The sequence below is a fragment of the Cherax quadricarinatus genome, unplaced genomic scaffold (assembly GCF_038502225.1).
Source record: "Cherax quadricarinatus isolate ZL_2023a unplaced genomic scaffold, ASM3850222v1 Contig1596, whole genome shotgun sequence".
NCBI lineage: Eukaryota > Metazoa > Arthropoda > Malacostraca > Decapoda > Parastacidae > Cherax > Cherax quadricarinatus.
Genome location: NW_027196622.1, coordinates 21,561 through 39,409, shown reverse-complemented (window position 1 = coordinate 39,409; position 17,849 = coordinate 21,561). Strand labels below are relative to the sequence as shown.

Genomic DNA, 17,849 nt, shown 5'->3' with positions numbered 1-17,849 from the left:
GGCCAAGTTTCACTTTACAGTGATTTTCACTTTACAGCAGTAGCTCAGAGCCTAACCTGCTGTGTAAGAGGGGCCCTCCTGTATATACCGAATATTCCGAGTAGGGCAATGTCGGGTTAAGCATTTCCCTAAGTTTGAAATGCTGAAGCACCTTTAAACACATTTAATATTATAGGAAATTAGTGTACATAATGTTAAACGTTAAAAAAACAAATAGAAAAACTCGTATTTCGATGTCAGATTGTAAAACGTAAATATTGTTAGCATGTTTACACCACTGTTCCGATGAATGGTCATTTTTTCACCAACCTCAGCACACCATAAAATTTCACGTTTTTTTTAATCAGATTCCACACATTTTAATCTTATTTGATTCTGAAAAATGCACGTTTTATGCTATATGTTTTTTTTTTTTTTTTTTTTTTTTTTTTTTTCAAAATCTTACCTCACACACAAGATTCTTTTATTTGGGGATGTGCCACAGTTTACAGGTTAACAGAAATCATAAATCCTTATTTTCCACTCACCTTTCATTCTGCCTCTTCTCTTCTTTAACTTATGACCAATTTTCTTGCTTTGCTTTCCTTTCATCTCACTCAGTCCCATTCCATCAACATGTGATTCATTTTAAGCACTTTATTTACTTGTGTTTTCATCTTCATTCTCATAAAAGTAAAATAATTTTGTGACAAGTGTTTAAAAAATAAAAAATGTGGATGTTTTTTAACCCTTTGACTGTCGCGGCCGTATATATACGTTTGTGAGGTACCGTGTTTGACGTATATATACTCATAAATTCTAGCGGCTTCAAATCAGGCAGGAGAAAGCTAGTAGGCCCACATGTGAGAGAATGGGTCTGTGTGGTCAGTGTGCACCACATAAAAAAAATCCTGGAGCACGCAGTGCATAATGAGAAAAAAAAAACTCCGACCGTTTTTTTTAATTAAAATGCCGACTTTGTGGTCTATTTTCGTATAGTATTTGTGGTTGTATTCTCGTTTTCATGGTCTCATTTGATAGAATGGAAACTATATTATAGAAATGGAGGTGATTTTGATTAATTTTACTATAAAAAGAACCTGGAAATGGAGCACAAAGTACAGGAAATGTTTGATTTTTGCCGATGTTCAAAAGTAAACAAATGATGTCATTGTCCAATAAATGTCCAAATAGCCATTCTAATACGCAGTCATGAATGGGTTGATGTAATTTTTACAATTATTACAGTATTGCAGTAGTCTGCATAACAGTAAATCTTCTATTTTTTGTTTGAATAAAATTTCAAAATAAAAAGCAAGAGTAATATCACAGGGACCTGGAGACATGACTGATGAACAAAGAAAATCTTATTTTAGAGCCAGGAATGTCTGCATTGTTCATTCTGGACCTTATTTTGAAATTGTCGTATTTTTTAATTTTCGTGAAATTGGCCAAATTGCAAATTTCTGACCATGTTATTGGGTAGTTGAAATCGGTAAATGGGCAGTTTCTTGTGCTCAATCGATAGAAAAAATAGAGTTCTGAAGAAATAGTTATGAGTTTGGTTGACTGGAATAACGGAATTAGCCGAAAATAGGGCTCAAAGTGGGCGAAATTGCCGATTTTTAAATATCGCCGAAGTCGCTAACTTCGCGAGAGCGTAATTCCGTCAGTTTTCCATCAAATTTCGTTTTTTTGGTGTCTTTACAATCGGGAAAAGATTCTCTATCATTTCATAAGAAAAAATAATTTTTTTTTTTCGAATATTTTGCGACACCAGGAGCAACTTCAGGATTGGGCCCTTCGACAGTCAAAGGGTTAATGAGACAAATTTAGAATAGATAATATCCATTTATTTTAAGTGATACTAAAAGAGGAGGCAGTTAGGGTAAGATATAAACAGCTGTTGGAGGATAGATGGGCAAATGAGAGCATAGGAAATGGGGTCGAAGAGCTATGGGATAGGTTTAAAAATGTAGTGTTAGAGTGTTCAGCAGAAATTTGTGGTTACAGGAAAGTGGGTGCGGGAGGGAAGAGGAGCGATTGGTGGAATAATGATGTAAAGAGAGTAGTAAGGGAGAAAAAGTTAGCATATGAGAAGTTTTTACAAAGTAGAAGTGATGCAAGGAGGGAAGAGTATATGGAGAAAAAGAGAGAGGTTAAGAGAGTGGTGAAGCAATGTAAAAAGAGAGCAAATGAGAGAGTGGGTGAGATGTTATCAACAAATTTTGTTGAAAATAAGAAAAAGTTTTGGAGTGAGATTAACAAGTTAAGGAAGCCTAGAGAACAAATGGATTTGTCAGTTAAAAATAGGAGAGGAGAGTTATTAAATGGAGAGTTAGAGGTATTGGGAAGATGGAGGGAATATTTTGAGGAATTGTTAAATGTTGTTGAAGATAGGGAAGCTGTGATTTCGTGTATAGGGCAAGGAGGAATAACATCTTGTAGGAGTGAGGAAGAGCCAGTTGTGAGTGTGGGGGAAGTTCGTGAGGCAGTAGGTAAAATGAAAGGGGGTAAGGCAGCCGGGATTGATGGGATAAAGATAGAAATGTTAAAAGCAGGTGGGGATATAGTTTTGGAGTGGTTGGTGCAATTATTTAATAAATGTATGGAAGAGGGTAAGGTACCTAGGGATTGGCAGAGAGCATGCATAGTTCCTTTGTATAAAGGCAAAGGGGACAAAAGAGAGTGCAAAAATTATAGGGGGATAAGTCTGTTGAGTATACCTGGTAAAGTGTATGGTAGAATTATTATTGAAAGAATTAAGAGTAAGACGGAGAATAGGATAGCAGATGAACAAGGAGGCTTTAGGAAAGGTGTGTGGACCAGGTGTTTACAGTGAAACATATAAGTGAACAGTATTTAGATAAGGCTAAAGAGGTCTTTGTGGCATTTATGGATTTGGAAAAGGCGTATGACAGGGTGGATAGGAGGGCAATGTGGCAGATGTTGCAGGTGTATGGTGTAGGAGGTAGGTTACTGAAAGCAGTGAAGAGTTTTTATGAGGATAGTGAGGCTCAAGTTAGAGTATGTAGGAAAGAGGGAAATTATTTCCCAGTAAAAGTAGGCCTTAGACAAGGATGTGTGATGTCACCGTGGTTGTTCAATATATTTATAGATGGGGTTGTAAGAGAAGTAAATGCGAGGGTTTTGGCAAGAGGTGTGGAGTTAAAAGATAAAGAATCACACACAAAGTGGGAGTTGTCACAGTTGCTCATTGCTGATGACACGGTGCTCTTGGGAGATTCTGAAGAGAAGTTGCAGAGATTGGTGGATGAATTTGGTAGGGTGTGCAAAAGAAGAAAATTGAAAGTGAATACAGGAAAGGGTAAGATTATGAGGATAACAAAAAGATTAGGTGATGAAAGATTGGATATCAGATTGAAGGGAGAGAGTATGGAGGAGGTGAATGTATTCAGATACTTGGGAGTGGACATGTCAGCGGATGGGTCTATGAAAGATGAGGTGAATCATAGAATTGATGAGGGGAAAAGGATGAGCGGTGCACTTAGGAGTCTGTGGAGACAAAGAACTTTGTCCTTGGAGGCAAAGAGGGGAATGTAGGAGAGTATAGTTTTACCAACTCTCTTATATGGGTGTGAAGCATGGGTGATGAATGTTGCAGTGAGGAGAAGGCTGGAGGCAGTGGAGATGTCATGTCTGAGGGCAATGTGTGGTGTGAATATAATGCAGAGAATTCGTAGTTTGGAAGTTAGGAGGAGGTGCGGGATTACCAAAACTGTTGTCCAGAGGGCTGAGGAAGGGTTGTTGAGGTGGTTCGGACATGTAGAGAGAATGGAGCGAAACAGTGACTTCAAGAGTGTATCAGTCTGTAGTGGAAGGAAGGCGGGGTAGGGGTTGGCCTAGGAAAGGTTGGAGGGAGGGGGTAAAGGAGGTTTTGTGTGCAAGGGGCTTGTACTTCCAGCAGGCATGCGTGAGCGTGTTTGATAGGAGTGAATGGAGACAAATGGTTTTTAATACTTGACGTGCTGTTGGAGTGTGAGCAAAGTAACATTTATGAAGGGATTCAGGGAAACCGGCAGGCCGGACTTGAGTCCTGGAGATGGGAAGTACAGTGCCTGCACTCTGAAGGAGGGGTGTTAATGTTGCAGTTTAAAAACTGTAGTGTAGAGCACCCTTCTGGCAAGACAGTGATGGAGTGAATGATGGTGAAAGTTTTTTTTTTTCGGGCCACCCTGCCTTGGTGGGAATCGGCCAGTGTGATAATAAAAAAAATAAAATAAACATAGGATATAGAAAAAGCAACACTTTAGTTTTATTATGCTCATAAATAAAATTGTTTAATTTGTTTTAATTGATATGTTACATTTTAGAATTTTTAATGCCAGTAAATTTAGCATATTTGCATATAAATAAAATATTTTAGAACCAAATTTAATATAGAGAAACTTTCAGCCTCATGTTAAGCTGGAATATATCCCAGTTAAAGGTCAAAAGCAGTACTGTGATATGATTCGAGACTTATCTGGCGCATTAGACAAACACCGTGCAACCCCAGACTACTTAGAGGCTACAGTCTTCAGCAAAGAAGAAGCTGTCATCATGGTTGGAAAATTTGTTGATGTTCCTTATAATGAACAATATAAGGTAAATTTACTCTTTTTATCACATACTAAAAGAGCTGTGTCTAGAGTCAAGATCTAAGAGTTATGAAAAAATTATTTTGTTATAAGCAGCCATTGTATAAGCTCAGTGTTTTACTGCTTTCTTGTTATTCTTTGCATTATCATTATTTCTTTATATAAAGAAATGTTCTTAGTAAGTAGTTAAATGTGGAACAGCAGTGTGTATAAAATTATTGTACAATACAGTGGAACCTCTACTTACAAGTTTAATCCATTCCATGACCTTGCTCGCATCTGGATTTGCTAGTTTGCAGAGTCAATTTTCTTCATTTAAATTAATTGAAACGGAATTAATTCATTCCAGTGGAATTCCAGGCACGACAGGATATTTCAATAATTTCCCTAATACCAACTCTCTGGCGTATTTATCTATCGCAATTCATCTAATATGACATAATAAACAATATTAATAACATAGAAACCTGATATATACACTAGAATAAAATACATGTCATTACGTATGTGGCTAGTGGTGGTGACAGCTTCCATTATTGTTGTTGAAGTTTATAGGGCCACCACAGCAGCCATTCCTGCTCCTGACTACATGTGTAGAGAACCTAGGATAACCCAAAAAAGTCAGGCAGTGACTTATAAGTGCTACACTCTTAATGCTACACTTAATTCCTACACTCTTAATGCTACACTTAATTGCTACACTTAATTGCTACACTTAATTGCTACACTCTTAATGCTACACTTAATTGCTACACTCTTAATGCTACACTTAATTGCTACACTCTTAATGCTACACTTTGCCATTGCTTCTTCATGTTGTCTGCCACTGCTACCTCATGATGTCTGCCACTGCTGCTTCATGTTGTCTGCCACTGCTGCCTCATGATGTCTACCACTGCTGCTTCATGTTGCCTGCCACTGCTACCTCATGATACCTGCTCCCACTTTTCCTAGCATGTTGAAGAGCTTTCCAGTATTTGAAGGTTGAGGGGCAGTGCCAGTCGGGCAGGTATTGGATGGTGATGTCATTTGTTTACTCTTGAACATCACCAAAGAATCTAACATTTCTGCTACTTGGAGCTCAATTTCAAGGTACTTTTCATTGTGAAACCAATCAAAATCATATCTGTTTCTGTAGTATATCTTCCATTCTATCAAATGAGACCAAAAAATGAGAATACAACCATAGAAACCATACGAAAATATACCACTAAGGGGAGGCTAATGGCAGAGAAGTGAACTCCGTTATTTATGGTCTGATTTCTTTCATTTTTGGTGTATGCTAAGAAGCATCTTTCCATCATACATTTCCCAAGTTTCAATAAGATAATCCAACAAACAACTGAGATCCAATTCTCTAGATCAAGAGCAAGAGCCCCTTACCAATGTCAAGGAACCTCCCTTGAGGCCCACTCGCATCTGGAAATTTTGCTTGCGTCTGGAAGCAAAAAATCGACCAAGCGACTGCTCGTATCTGGAAAAACTTGCACATGGATGCACTCGTAAGTAGAGGTTCCACTGTACAGTGGACCCTTAGTTATCGGCCATTCTGGATATCGGCCAACTCGTTTATCACTTTTTTTGACCAAAATTTTGTTCCGGTTATCAGCTGTTATTTCGCTTATCGGCTGCGTCCACCAACCCGCCTGCCAGCTGCTCGCGTGTTCATGAGTCAGTCTGGTTGTGTGTCTGGGCGAGTGATGAAGCTTTTGCTCATTCATCCAAACATTTTGGTGTAATCCATTGCTTTTTGTGGTTATTGATTGAGTACAACTACGAAATAAGCAACCATGGGTCCAAAGAAAGTTCCTAGTAAAGTTCCTTGGGTACAGAAAGTGAGAAACACAATGGAATTTAAGAAAGAAGTTGTTGAAAAGTATGAGAGTGAAGGAGGAAGAGAGAGAGGAGAATGTGCCTTCTTCAATGATTCTACGATACATATGATACTAAAGCAGCAGGAGTCGATAAAGACTATAGCGCCAGCCAGTGATAAAGTGTAGCATTAACAGTGTAGCAAGTAAGTTAAGCGATTAAGAGATAGAAAAAGGACGACACGAAACTGACTCCTCCAGTGCTTTTGGAGGTATATAGGGTCACTGACAACATACTCCGCCCTGCATATCTTCCACCACTAAACCAATGCCAGCATCTCCTCCAAGGAGACGGCCGACTTGTTGAAAAAAAAAAAAAAAATTCTTATTTGTAAATTAAAGTGTAAATATTTCTTATTTATAAATTACATACATTGTTTGTGTGAATAGTGGTGGTCGCCTCTGCTGCTGCCTCCACTACCACTAATATGTACGGTTTATGCTCTCAGTGGCCCTTATAATCCCAACAACAATAACACCACCACCACTCCACATACGTAATGACATATGTTATTCATTCTAGAGTGTATATCATGTTTTTATGTTACTAATATTGTTTATTATGTCATATTAGATGAATTGTGATAGATAAATAAGCCATAGAGTTGTTGATAATAGCATCATATTCAAGCATTTTGCCCTGTCTCCCAGCAATAAACTCACCTCCCTCTCCACTTCTTGCCATTTTGCATATGCCAACAAGACTCTTCAATAAAGGTAAACGTGATTTAAATGTTCATTTATCCATTTCATTAGTCATTTTATTTAGTTCTCATTGTTTTCTGTATGTAAAACTGCAGTTAATCTTTAAATAACATATTTTTTTAATATTTTTTACTTGTCTGAAACGGATTAATTGGATTTACATTAATTCTTATGGGAAATATTATTTCGGTTTTCGGCCATTTTGGTTTTAGGCTGACCTTCTGGAATGGATTACGGCCGATAACCAAGGGTCCACTGTATATTTTTATTTGTTTGAAGCTTTGCGAAGTATTTTATACAAAATTTAAGTTTAATTGCTTAGTCAGTATTGTAATGAAATGTCATTTTTCAGATCAATCATGTGACACGGTGGTATAAACCATGGTTCTACAAGCATGTAGAAAAATTCCTTAAAAAGGGTAGAGGTTATGAGTACATTCCTCTGGAAGACTACCTCCTTCGCCATAACAGATCAATATTTTGGGTTGTAGAAACAATGATTCCCTTTGGTAATAACCTTCTCTTTAGGTATTTACTTGGCTGGCTACTGCCACCCAAAATTGCCTTTCTTAAATTCACCACAACACCTGGTGTACGAGCCATGACTTTTACAAAGCAGGTAAGTCCTGTTTTATGGCAGAATATATTTAGGGATTAAAAGGTTCTTCTTTTACACTCTTTCTTCATTCTTTTAACCTTTTATTTACTCTCCATATACTCAACCCTCCTCATATCACTTGCTTTGTAAAAACCTCTCGTATGCTAACTTTTTCTCCCTTACCACTCCCTTTACCTCATCATTAATAATATTACCCTTTAACATTAATGTCTTGTAGGTTTAATGCCTAATTATATATTTTTTTCAACATGTTGGCCATCTCCCACAGAGGCAGGGTGACCCTCCCCCCCAAAAAAAAGGAATACTTTTACCATCATTCACACAATGATACTTATCTTGTAATAAAAGAAAATTTACAAAGAATTCCCTTGATATAAGTATCATACTGATTTTATTTAAAAAAATTACAGTTGAGCATCAGTATAGTACAGTGACCGCTTATTCAGAAAAGGCATTTTGGAAAATTTGATGATAAATTTATAATACAGTAGTATTATATCATTTAGATGACTTATAAAAACCTTTACAGTTAAGATGATCCATTAAAAAAGGGGCAGGGGCTGGTAGACGAATTAGTCATTCAGCAAGGAGCATAGTATGTACATGTATAATGGTAGTGGGTTTGTGTCAACCATCTTTGATATTGTTTTAATGTCACCTTCAAACCATTTATAACATTTTTAGTATATTTTTAAATGTTTTTACAGTAGTGTACTGTATATTGTAATAAACAGAATAAAGGAAATCAGCTCTAATATACATTATTTAGGTATGCATACTGGTCAGAGAGCCCGTCGTAAGTCCGACTCATTGGTAAACGAGTACATCGCTATGTGTGGAGAGGTTGTATATTAAAGAATAACAAATTATTATTAATTAATATACTTTTCAGGTGTTCCAAGATATTGTGCTTCCCATGACACACTTAGAAGATCAGATTGATAAGTGTGCAGAACTTCTCGATGTGTATCCTATACTTGTATATCCCTGCCGTTTATATGACCATGGGCCCCACAGGTAACGTGTAAAAGTAGTTATGTATATTGACTGTTGAGCAATATAGAGAGAGTTGTGTAGGATTTAATTCTTTGCAAGTATTTAAAACTCTTATGAAGATATTTTTTTTTTTAATTTTTTTGCCTTAGAAATGGCATACTGTTTATGTCAGTTAACTTTTTCAGTAGTTGTCACATAGATCTATGTTATTGATGCCAGGGTCCCTCACATAGATCTATGCATTCTCTTATATGTAGGCCTGGTAAGCCTATGTATGAGAGAATAAGTGTACAGTCAGTGTGCATAGTATACAAAAAATTGGGGCCCCTGCAGTGTATTGTGAGAACACTATATTTAGTACACTTTGTTCACCATGCAACATGGATGCAAAAGACTCTCAGCAAATTGAATAAGTTTTATTCCTGACTGAGAGCTCCTACAATGATAATTATGAAACTGTTGATGAGTTCTTTGGTTTTGAACATTATAATGACTGAAAATGTCAGTTAGGGTGCCAGAAATATCACTGCGAGATGATTGGCAAATACCCTCTCATTTGAAGTTTGGTGAAGAAATGAAGAAAGAAGAAATGGGCTCAGAAAGGATGTTATGTCTGTGCACACAACAAAGCACTCACCAAACTAAGAGAAACGTTCTTTAACTGTAGAGAGTATACAACACCAGTGTGTATGGAGCTGTGTTTCGAGGACTTCCACAGACTACAACAGTTCTAGGAACATGACTACTGCCTGTATATATGTACATAAATGTTAGAACAGTAGTAATGTGGAACATTTGTAACTGTGTGTGTTTACGTTGTAGTGTAGACATGTTTTGTAAACATTGAACTGATAACATTATTAGTGTGGGTATTGTGTTGCTTACAACAGATGGATATATGTTCTTTGTGCATGATATGGGTCTCACAGGTCTCAAAAGTTACTGGAAAATCCATAAAATTAGAAAACCCCAGAAAAAAAATACTAAATAATAAAATTGAAATGTGGAGTGTGTAGTAATTGCTGATGTTGCTGTCAGAGGGTCAGTGACCTGCAACTTCATGCCTCTATATCTCATTAAGTACTGCTGGGATTTTTTTTTTTTTTTTTTGCTGCCAGGAAAATATATTCTTTTAATCTGTAAGAATTTTTTTTTTTTTTTTCAATAAGTCAGCCGTCTCCCACTGAGGTAGGGTGACCCAAAAAGAAAGAAAATCCCCAAAAAGAAAATAGTTCCATCATCATTCAACACTTTCACCTCACTCACACATAATCACTGTTTTTGCAGAGGTGCTCAGGATACAACAGTTTAGAAGTTTATATGTATAAAAATACACAATATATCCCTCCAAACTGCCAGTATCTCAAACCCCTCCTTTAGAGTGCAGGCATTGTACTTCCCATTTCCAAGACTCAAGTCCGGTTATATAAAATAACCAGTTTCCCTGAATCCCTTCACTAAATATTACCCTGCTCACACTCCAACAGACATTAAGAGCTAAAAGGTGATTGGTGCGCTGAGGAGTCTGTGAAGACAAAGAATTTTATCCACGAAAGTAAAGAGGGGAATATATGAGAGTTTAGTTATACCAACACTCTTGTATGGGTGTGAGGCATGGGTTGTGAATGTTGCAACAAAGAGAAGGCTGGAGGCAGTGGAGATGTCATGTCTGAGGGCAATGTGTGGTGTGAATATAATGCAGAGAATCCATAGTTTGGAGATTAGGAGGAGGTGTGGGATTACCAAAACTATTATCCAGAGGGCTGAGGAAGGGTTATTGAGATGGTTTGGACATGTAGAGAGGATGGAATGAAATAGAATGACTTCGAGAGTATATAAATCTGTAGTGGAGGGAAGGCGGGGTAGGGGACAGCCGAGGAAAGGTTGGAGGGAGGGGGCAAAGGAGGTTTTGTGTGCGAGGGGCTTGGACTTCAGTAAGCGTGCATGAGCATGTTAGATAGGAGCAAATGGAGACAAATAGTTTTTAGGACTTGACTTGCTGTTGGAGTGTAAGCAAGGTAACATTTATGAAGGGATTCAGGGAAACCCACAGGTCAGACTTGATTCCTGGAGATGGGAAGTACAGTGCCAGCACTCTGAAGGAAGGATGTTAATGTTGCAGTTTTTTAACTGTAGTGTAAGCATGCCTCTGGCAAGACAGTGATGTAGTGAATGATGATAAAAGATTTTCTTTTTCGGGCCACCCTTCCTTGGTGGGAAACGGTATTTGTGAATGACATGACGGAAGGTATAGACTCCGAAGTGTCCCTGTTTGCAGATGCTGTGAAGTTCATGAGAAGAATTCAATCGGATGAGGACCAGGAAGAACTACAAAGGGATCTTGACAGGCTGCAGGCCTGGTCCAGCAATTGGCTCCTGGAGTTCAACCCCAGCAAGTGCAAAGTCATGAAGATTGGGGAAGGGCAAAGAAGACCACAGACGGAGGACAGTCCAGGGGGCCAGAGACTACAAACCTCACTCAAGGAAAAATATTTTGGGGTGAGTATAACACCAGGCACATCTCCTGAGGTGCACATCAACTAAATAACTGCTGCAGCGTATGGGCGCCTAGCAAACCTAAGAGCAGCATTCCTCCATCCTAATAAGGAATCGTTCAAGACCCTGTGCACTGTGTACGTTAGGCCCATATTGGAGTATGTGGCACCAGTTTGGAACCCACATCTAGCCAAGCATGTAAAGAAACTAGAGAAAGTGCAAAGGTTTGCAACAAGACTAGTCCCAGAGCTAAGGGGTATGTCCTACGAGAAGAGGTTAAGGGAAATCGACCTGACGACACTGGAGGACAGGAGAGATAGGGGGACATGATAACGACATAATACTGAGGAATTGACAAAGTGGACAGAGACAGAATGTTCCAGAGATGGGACAAGCAACAAGGGGACACATTTGGAAATTGAAGACACAGATGAATCACAGGGATGTTAGAAAGTATTTCTTCAGTCACAGAGTAGGGAGGAAGTGGAATAGTTTGAGAGGTGATGTAGTGGAGGCAGGATCCATTCATAGCTTTAAGCAGAGGTATGATAAAGCTCATGGTATGGGGAGAGTGACCCAGTAGCGGCCAGTGAAGAGGCGGGGCCAGGAGCTATGACTCGACCCCTGCAACCACAACTAGGTGAGTGCAAGATACATGCTAGAGGAATAACTGGCAAAGTGGGGAGACGGATCTTCAACTTTCTAACCAATCGAACACAAAGAGTAGTGGCCAACAGAGTTAAATCAGAAGCTGCCATAGTGAAAAGCTCTATTCCATGAGGCACAGTACTTTCCCCCATGCATTTCCTCATTCTCATATCAGACATAAACAGAGATGTAATCCACAGCACTGTGTCATCCTTTGCAGATGATACTAGGATCTACATGAGACTGTCATCTGCTGAGGACTCGGTTAACCTCCAAGAAGATATAAACCAAGTTTTCTAGTGGGCAATGGAAAACAATATGATGTTCAATGAAGACAAATTCCAACTACTCCGTTATGGAAAACTGGAGGAGAAAATAACTAGAACTGAGTATACTACAGACTCAGATCATGCAGTAGAGTGGAAAAATAATGTGAGGGACCTGGGAGTGGTAATGTCTGAAGATGTCACTTTCGAGGATCACAACAGTGCCACGATCACGACTGCGAAGAAAATGATAGCATGCATAATGAGAACGTTGATAACAAGAGATGCCAAGCCAATGATGATCCTTTTCAAATAATTTGATCTCTCTAGGCTGGATTATTGCTGTACATTAACATCTCTGTTCAAAGCAGGTGAAATTCCAGATCTAGAGAGTGTATAGAGAACCTTTACTGCACATATAAGTTCTATCAAACACTTCAACTACTGGGAATGCTTGGAAGCACTTGTATTCACTGGAATGCAGGTAAGAGAGATATATCATGATCTACATTTGGAAAATCCTAGAATGAATGGTCCTGAATCTGCACACAGAAATCACTCCCTATGAAAGTAAAAGACTGGGCAGGCGATGTAAAATACCTCCAATGAAAAGTAGGGGTGCCATTGGTACACCAAGAGAAAACACCATAAATGTCTGGGGCCCAAGACTGTTCAACAGCCTCCCATCATGCATAAGGGGCTGCCTTCAAGAGGGAGGTGGACAGATACTTAAAGTCGGTGCTGGATCAGCTGGGCTGTTGTTCGTATGTTGGACTACGTGTGGCCAGCAGTAACAGCCTGGTTGATCGGGCCCTGATCAACCAGGAGGCCTGGTCGTGGACTGGGCCATGGGGGCATTGATTCCCGGAATACCCTCTAGGTAGATAAACTCCAGGTAGACCAATATGAAGACAACTTGTACACAATGTAAGGTGTTTGTATTGTGGTAAAAGCTTCACAAACGTATGTGGAATGAAACGTGAATGAACCAAAATTGGACAGGTATTAATGTGTGTTCATGTCTATTTACATTCTCAGCGTCTCTCTCATTTACGATGGCATCTAAAGGCAGTTGTTAGAAGTGATTCAACTCGGTGAACAAGGTATGTCGATGGAAACAATACAGTGGACCCTCATTTTTCATAATTAATCCGTTCCAGAAAGTGTGACTAATATCGAAATTGAGGATTTGCGAAACCATTTTCCCCATAAGAAATATGTAAATCCAATTAATCCGTTCCAGACACCCAAAAGTATTAAAACAAAATAATTTTTTTACATGAAATATACATTTACCTAAACAGAAAACAATGAGACATGAAGAATAAACAATAATATCATGACAGTTACCTTTATTGAAGATTGTTCTTAGTGTATGGAAGACAGGAGAGGATGGATTAATTACTGGAAGGGAAATCCCCTCCATAAAGACTTTAGGTACCAAGTGCTTTTCCGGGGTTACTTCCTTTCTTTGTTTTTTAATGTCACTAGGACCAGCTTGAGAATCGCTGCACACCTGTGGCACTAAATATCTGTCCAGAGAGCTCTGTTTCTGGCGTCTCTTTAAAATTTCCCTAAAATGAGACATGTACATGTTGCCGACACAGCTTGCAAGAGCTTTGTCAGGGTGATGTTCCTCCACAAATCTTTTCATCCTACTCCACATTGCACAAATCTCCTTAATCTCTGAAGAAGACACCTTCTTCCATCTCTCTCTCTCCTCCTCTGAAGCAATTTCCTGAGCTGTGGTCTGTTGCTGTTGCAGATGAAGCTCTTGCAGCTTTTCAGTGGTTAGCTCTTCATTGTGGTCCTCCACCAACTCTTCGACATCCTTGCAACTCATATCCAACCCCATGGAATTCCCCAGTGCCACAATAGATTCCACAACTGACATAAAGTCTTCAGGGTCAGCCTTCAAAATCCCTCTTTTGAACATAATCTGGCCACAATTTTATCCAAGCAGAGTTCAAAGTCCTGGAAGTCACTCCCTGCCAAGCCTTACCTATAAGGTTTATGCAGTGGAGGATACTGATATGATCTTTCCAAAACTCTCTTAGGGTCAGTTGAGTGTCTGAGGTTGCATCAAAGCACCTTTGAAACATTGCTTTGGTCTGTAGAGTTTTTGAAGTTTGAAATGATCTGCTGGTCCATGGGCTGGATGAGAGGAGTGGTATTAGAGGGCAAGAACTTCACTGTGATGAAACGAAACTCCTCCACTGTTTGGTCATCCAAGTCTGGAGGATGAGCAGGTGTATTGTCCATTACCAGGAGGCACATGAGTTCCAATTTATTTTCTAGGAGGTATTTCTTCACACTGGGGCCAAACACTTCATTGAACCAATCAAAGGAAATTTCCCTTGTGACCCATGCCTTACTGTTAGCCTTCCACATCACACACAGTTTACTCTTGGCGACACCGTTTTTCTTGAGCACTCAGGGATTTTCAGAGTGATACACTAGTAAAGGCTTCACTTTCATTACTACAGAACAAAAGAGTAAGCCTGTCTTTCATAGGCTTGTGTTCTGGTAGTACCTTTTCCTCCTGTGTGATGTAGGCCCTCCTTGGCATTTTCTTCCAGAAGAGGCATGTTTCGTCACAGTTGAACACTTGGTGGGGTTTGAATTCTTCAGCCTCTACGTACCCCTTGAATTCACACACATATTTTTCAGCCACATATTTGTCAGAACTGACAGCCTCACCATGCCTTACCACACTGTGTATGCCACTATGCTTCTTAAATCTCTCAAACCACCTTTGGTGGCTTTAATTCACTAACATCAGCACTCATTGCAGGCATTTTCTTACGAGATTGTCATGCAACTGCCTTGCCTTTTCACAAATTATCGACTGCATAACACTATCTCCTGCTAAGTGTTTCTTGTTGATCCACACCAACAATAACTTCTCAACATTTTCGAGCACTTGCGATCTCATTTTTGTGAGCATATTTACCCCTTTTGCAGCAACAGCTTCCTTGATTTCCTTTTTCTTGGCCACGATGGAAGCAATGGTTGTATGGGGTTTGTTATACAACTTGGCAAGCTCTGTGACACGTACTCCACTTTCATATTTTTCAGTGATGTCTTTCTTGAATTCTATTGTGTTTCGTACCTTCTTTACCAAAGGCCTGGCACTAGAAGCTTTCTTTGGAGCCATGGTGGCTTATTTAGTTGCAAGCACTAAAACGAATGGAATAGAGTGGACCCTCGACCAACGATGACATCGTCTAACATTAAATCCGACTAGTGATACATTTTAACGCAAAAATTTTGCCTCGACTAGCACTAAAAATCTCAACCAACATGATTCGTTCCGTTCGAGACGCGTCCACTTGTGGCCAGTGTTTACAAGCCAGCCAGCCACCGCGGTCCCATCCAAACATACAATCGGAACATTTCATATTATCACAGCGTTTTTAGTGATTGCACCTACAAAATAAGTCACCATGGGCCCCAAGAAAGCTTCTAGTGCCAACCCTACACCAAAAAGCATGAGAATTACTATGGATATGAAGAAAGAGATCATTGTTAAGGGGTTGGAGGTTAGTGGGGAGAATGTGGAAGATTTGGTGGAGGACGACAATGATGAACTAACCACTGATGAGCTGCAAGATCATCTTCAACAGCAAGAGGCCAGACCTGAGGAAACTGCTCCGGAGGAGGGGATAGAGAAATTGAGGAAGTTGCCTACTTCAAAGATTAAGGAAATGTGTGCAATGTGGCTTAAAGTGCAAACCTTTTTTGATGAAAATCACCCTGACACAGCTACTGCAAGCCGTGTTGGCAACCTGTACACTGACAATGTTATGGCCCATTGTAGGAAAGTCTTAAAGGAACAGGAGGTACAGAGCTCTATAGACAGATATGTTGTGCGACAGTGGTCCAGTGACTCTCAAGCTGGTCCTAGTGGCATTAAAAGGAGGAGGGAAGTAACCCTGGGAAAGGACTTGACACCTCAAGTCCTAATGGAAGGGGATTCCCCTTCTAAACACTAACACCATCCACACTATCCCCTCCTCCCATCCCATCACTCATTACCAGATCTTCAATAAAGGTAAGTGTCATGTAATTGTACATGTCTTCTTCAGTTTGTGTGTATTAAAATTAATATTTCATGTGGTAATTTTTGTTTTTTTCAATACAGTGGACCCCCGCTTAACGATCACCTCCCAATGCGACCAATTATGTAAGTGTATTTATGTAAGTATGTTTGTACGTGTATGTTTGGGGGTCTGAAATGGACTAATCTACCTCACAATATTCCTTATGGGAACAAATTCGGTCAGTACTGGCACCTGAACATACTTCTGGAATGAAAAAATATCGTTAACTGGGGGTCCACTGTACTTTGGGGTGTCAGGAACAGATTAATTTCATTTCCATTACAGTGGACCCCCGCATACCGTTGGCATCACATAACGATTAATCCGCATACCGCTTGCTTTAATCGCAAAAATTTTGCCTCGCATACCGCTTAAAAACCCGCTCACCGCTGTTCGTCCGAGACGCGTCCAATGTGCGCCTTAGCCAGCCTCACATGTTCCACCGGTGGCATTGTTTACCAGCCAGCCTCCGCGGTAGCATCCAAGCATACAATTGTAACATTTCGTATTATTACAGTGTTTTTGGTGATTTTATCTGGAAAATAAGTGACCATGGGCTTCTAGTGCCAACCCTACAGCAATAAGGGTGAGAATTACTTTAGAGATGAAGAAAAAGATCATTGATAAGTATGAAAGTGGAGTGCGTGTCTCCGAGCTGGCCAGGTTGTATAATAAACCCCAATCAACCATCGCTACTATTGGTGGTACAGCTGCTGCTGCTGCACTGTCAGCTGCTGCTGCTGCTGTAGCATCGTCTGCTGCTGCTGTAGCATCGTCTGCTGCTGCTGTAGCATCGTCTGCTGCTGCTGTAGCATTGTCTGCTGCTGCTGTAGCACTGTCAGCTGCTGCTGCTGCTGTAGCATCGTCTGCTGCTGCTGTAGCATCGTCTGCTGCTGCTGCTGCTGTAGCATCATCTGCTGCTGCTGTAGCATCGTCTGCTGCTGCTGTAGCATCTGCTGCTGCTGTAGCACTGTCAGCTGCTGCTGCTGCTGTAGCATCGTCTGCTGCTGCTGTAGCATCGTCTGCTGCTGCTGTAGCATCGTCTGCTGCTGCTGCTGCTGTAGCATCGTCTGCTGCTGCTGCTGCTGTAGCATCGTCTGCTGCTGCTGTAGCATCATCTGCTGCTGCTGTAGCATCGTCTGCTGCTGCTGTAGCACTGTCAGCTGCTGCTGCTGCTGCTGTAGCACTGTTGTTGGTGTGGCTTATTGAGAATACCAAGAAACAATTAACCCCAGAGGATTTGCCACCCAGGATAACCCAAAAAAGTCAGTGTCATCGAAGACTGTCTAACTTATTTCCATTGGGGTCCTTAATCTTGTCTCCCAGGATGCAACCCACACCAGTCGACTAACACCCAGGTGAACAGGGAAAAATGCCTGGAACTAGTGCTCATATTGGTGAATTTAAAGCCAGCAAAGGTTGGTTTGAGAGATTTAAGAATCGTAGTGACATACACAGTGTGATAAGGCCTGTTCTGGAAGAAAATACCAAACAGGACCTACAGTACTCAGGAGGAAAAGGCACTCCCAGGACACAGTGTCTCATCAGTCATTGCTGCATCTTCA

The 17,849-nt window shown here is 40.1% G+C and overlaps 1 protein-coding gene across 2 annotated transcripts in view; it reads left to right on the top strand.

The window, feature by feature from the left end:
- LOC128686091 (delta(24)-sterol reductase) overlaps nucleotides 1-17,849 on the top strand; it is a gene marked incomplete at its 5' end in the record, with an annotated part of 74,373 nt that overhangs the window by 36,787 nt on the left and 19,737 nt on the right. The window contains 3 exon segments of one of the 2 annotated variants that reach the window (XM_070081063.1): nucleotides 4,396-4,587; nucleotides 7,509-7,775; nucleotides 8,668-8,792. In XM_070081063.1, the coding sequence (XP_069937164.1) occupies nucleotides 4,396-4,587; nucleotides 7,509-7,775; nucleotides 8,668-8,792 (584 nt within the window). 2 annotated transcript variants of the gene reach the window in all.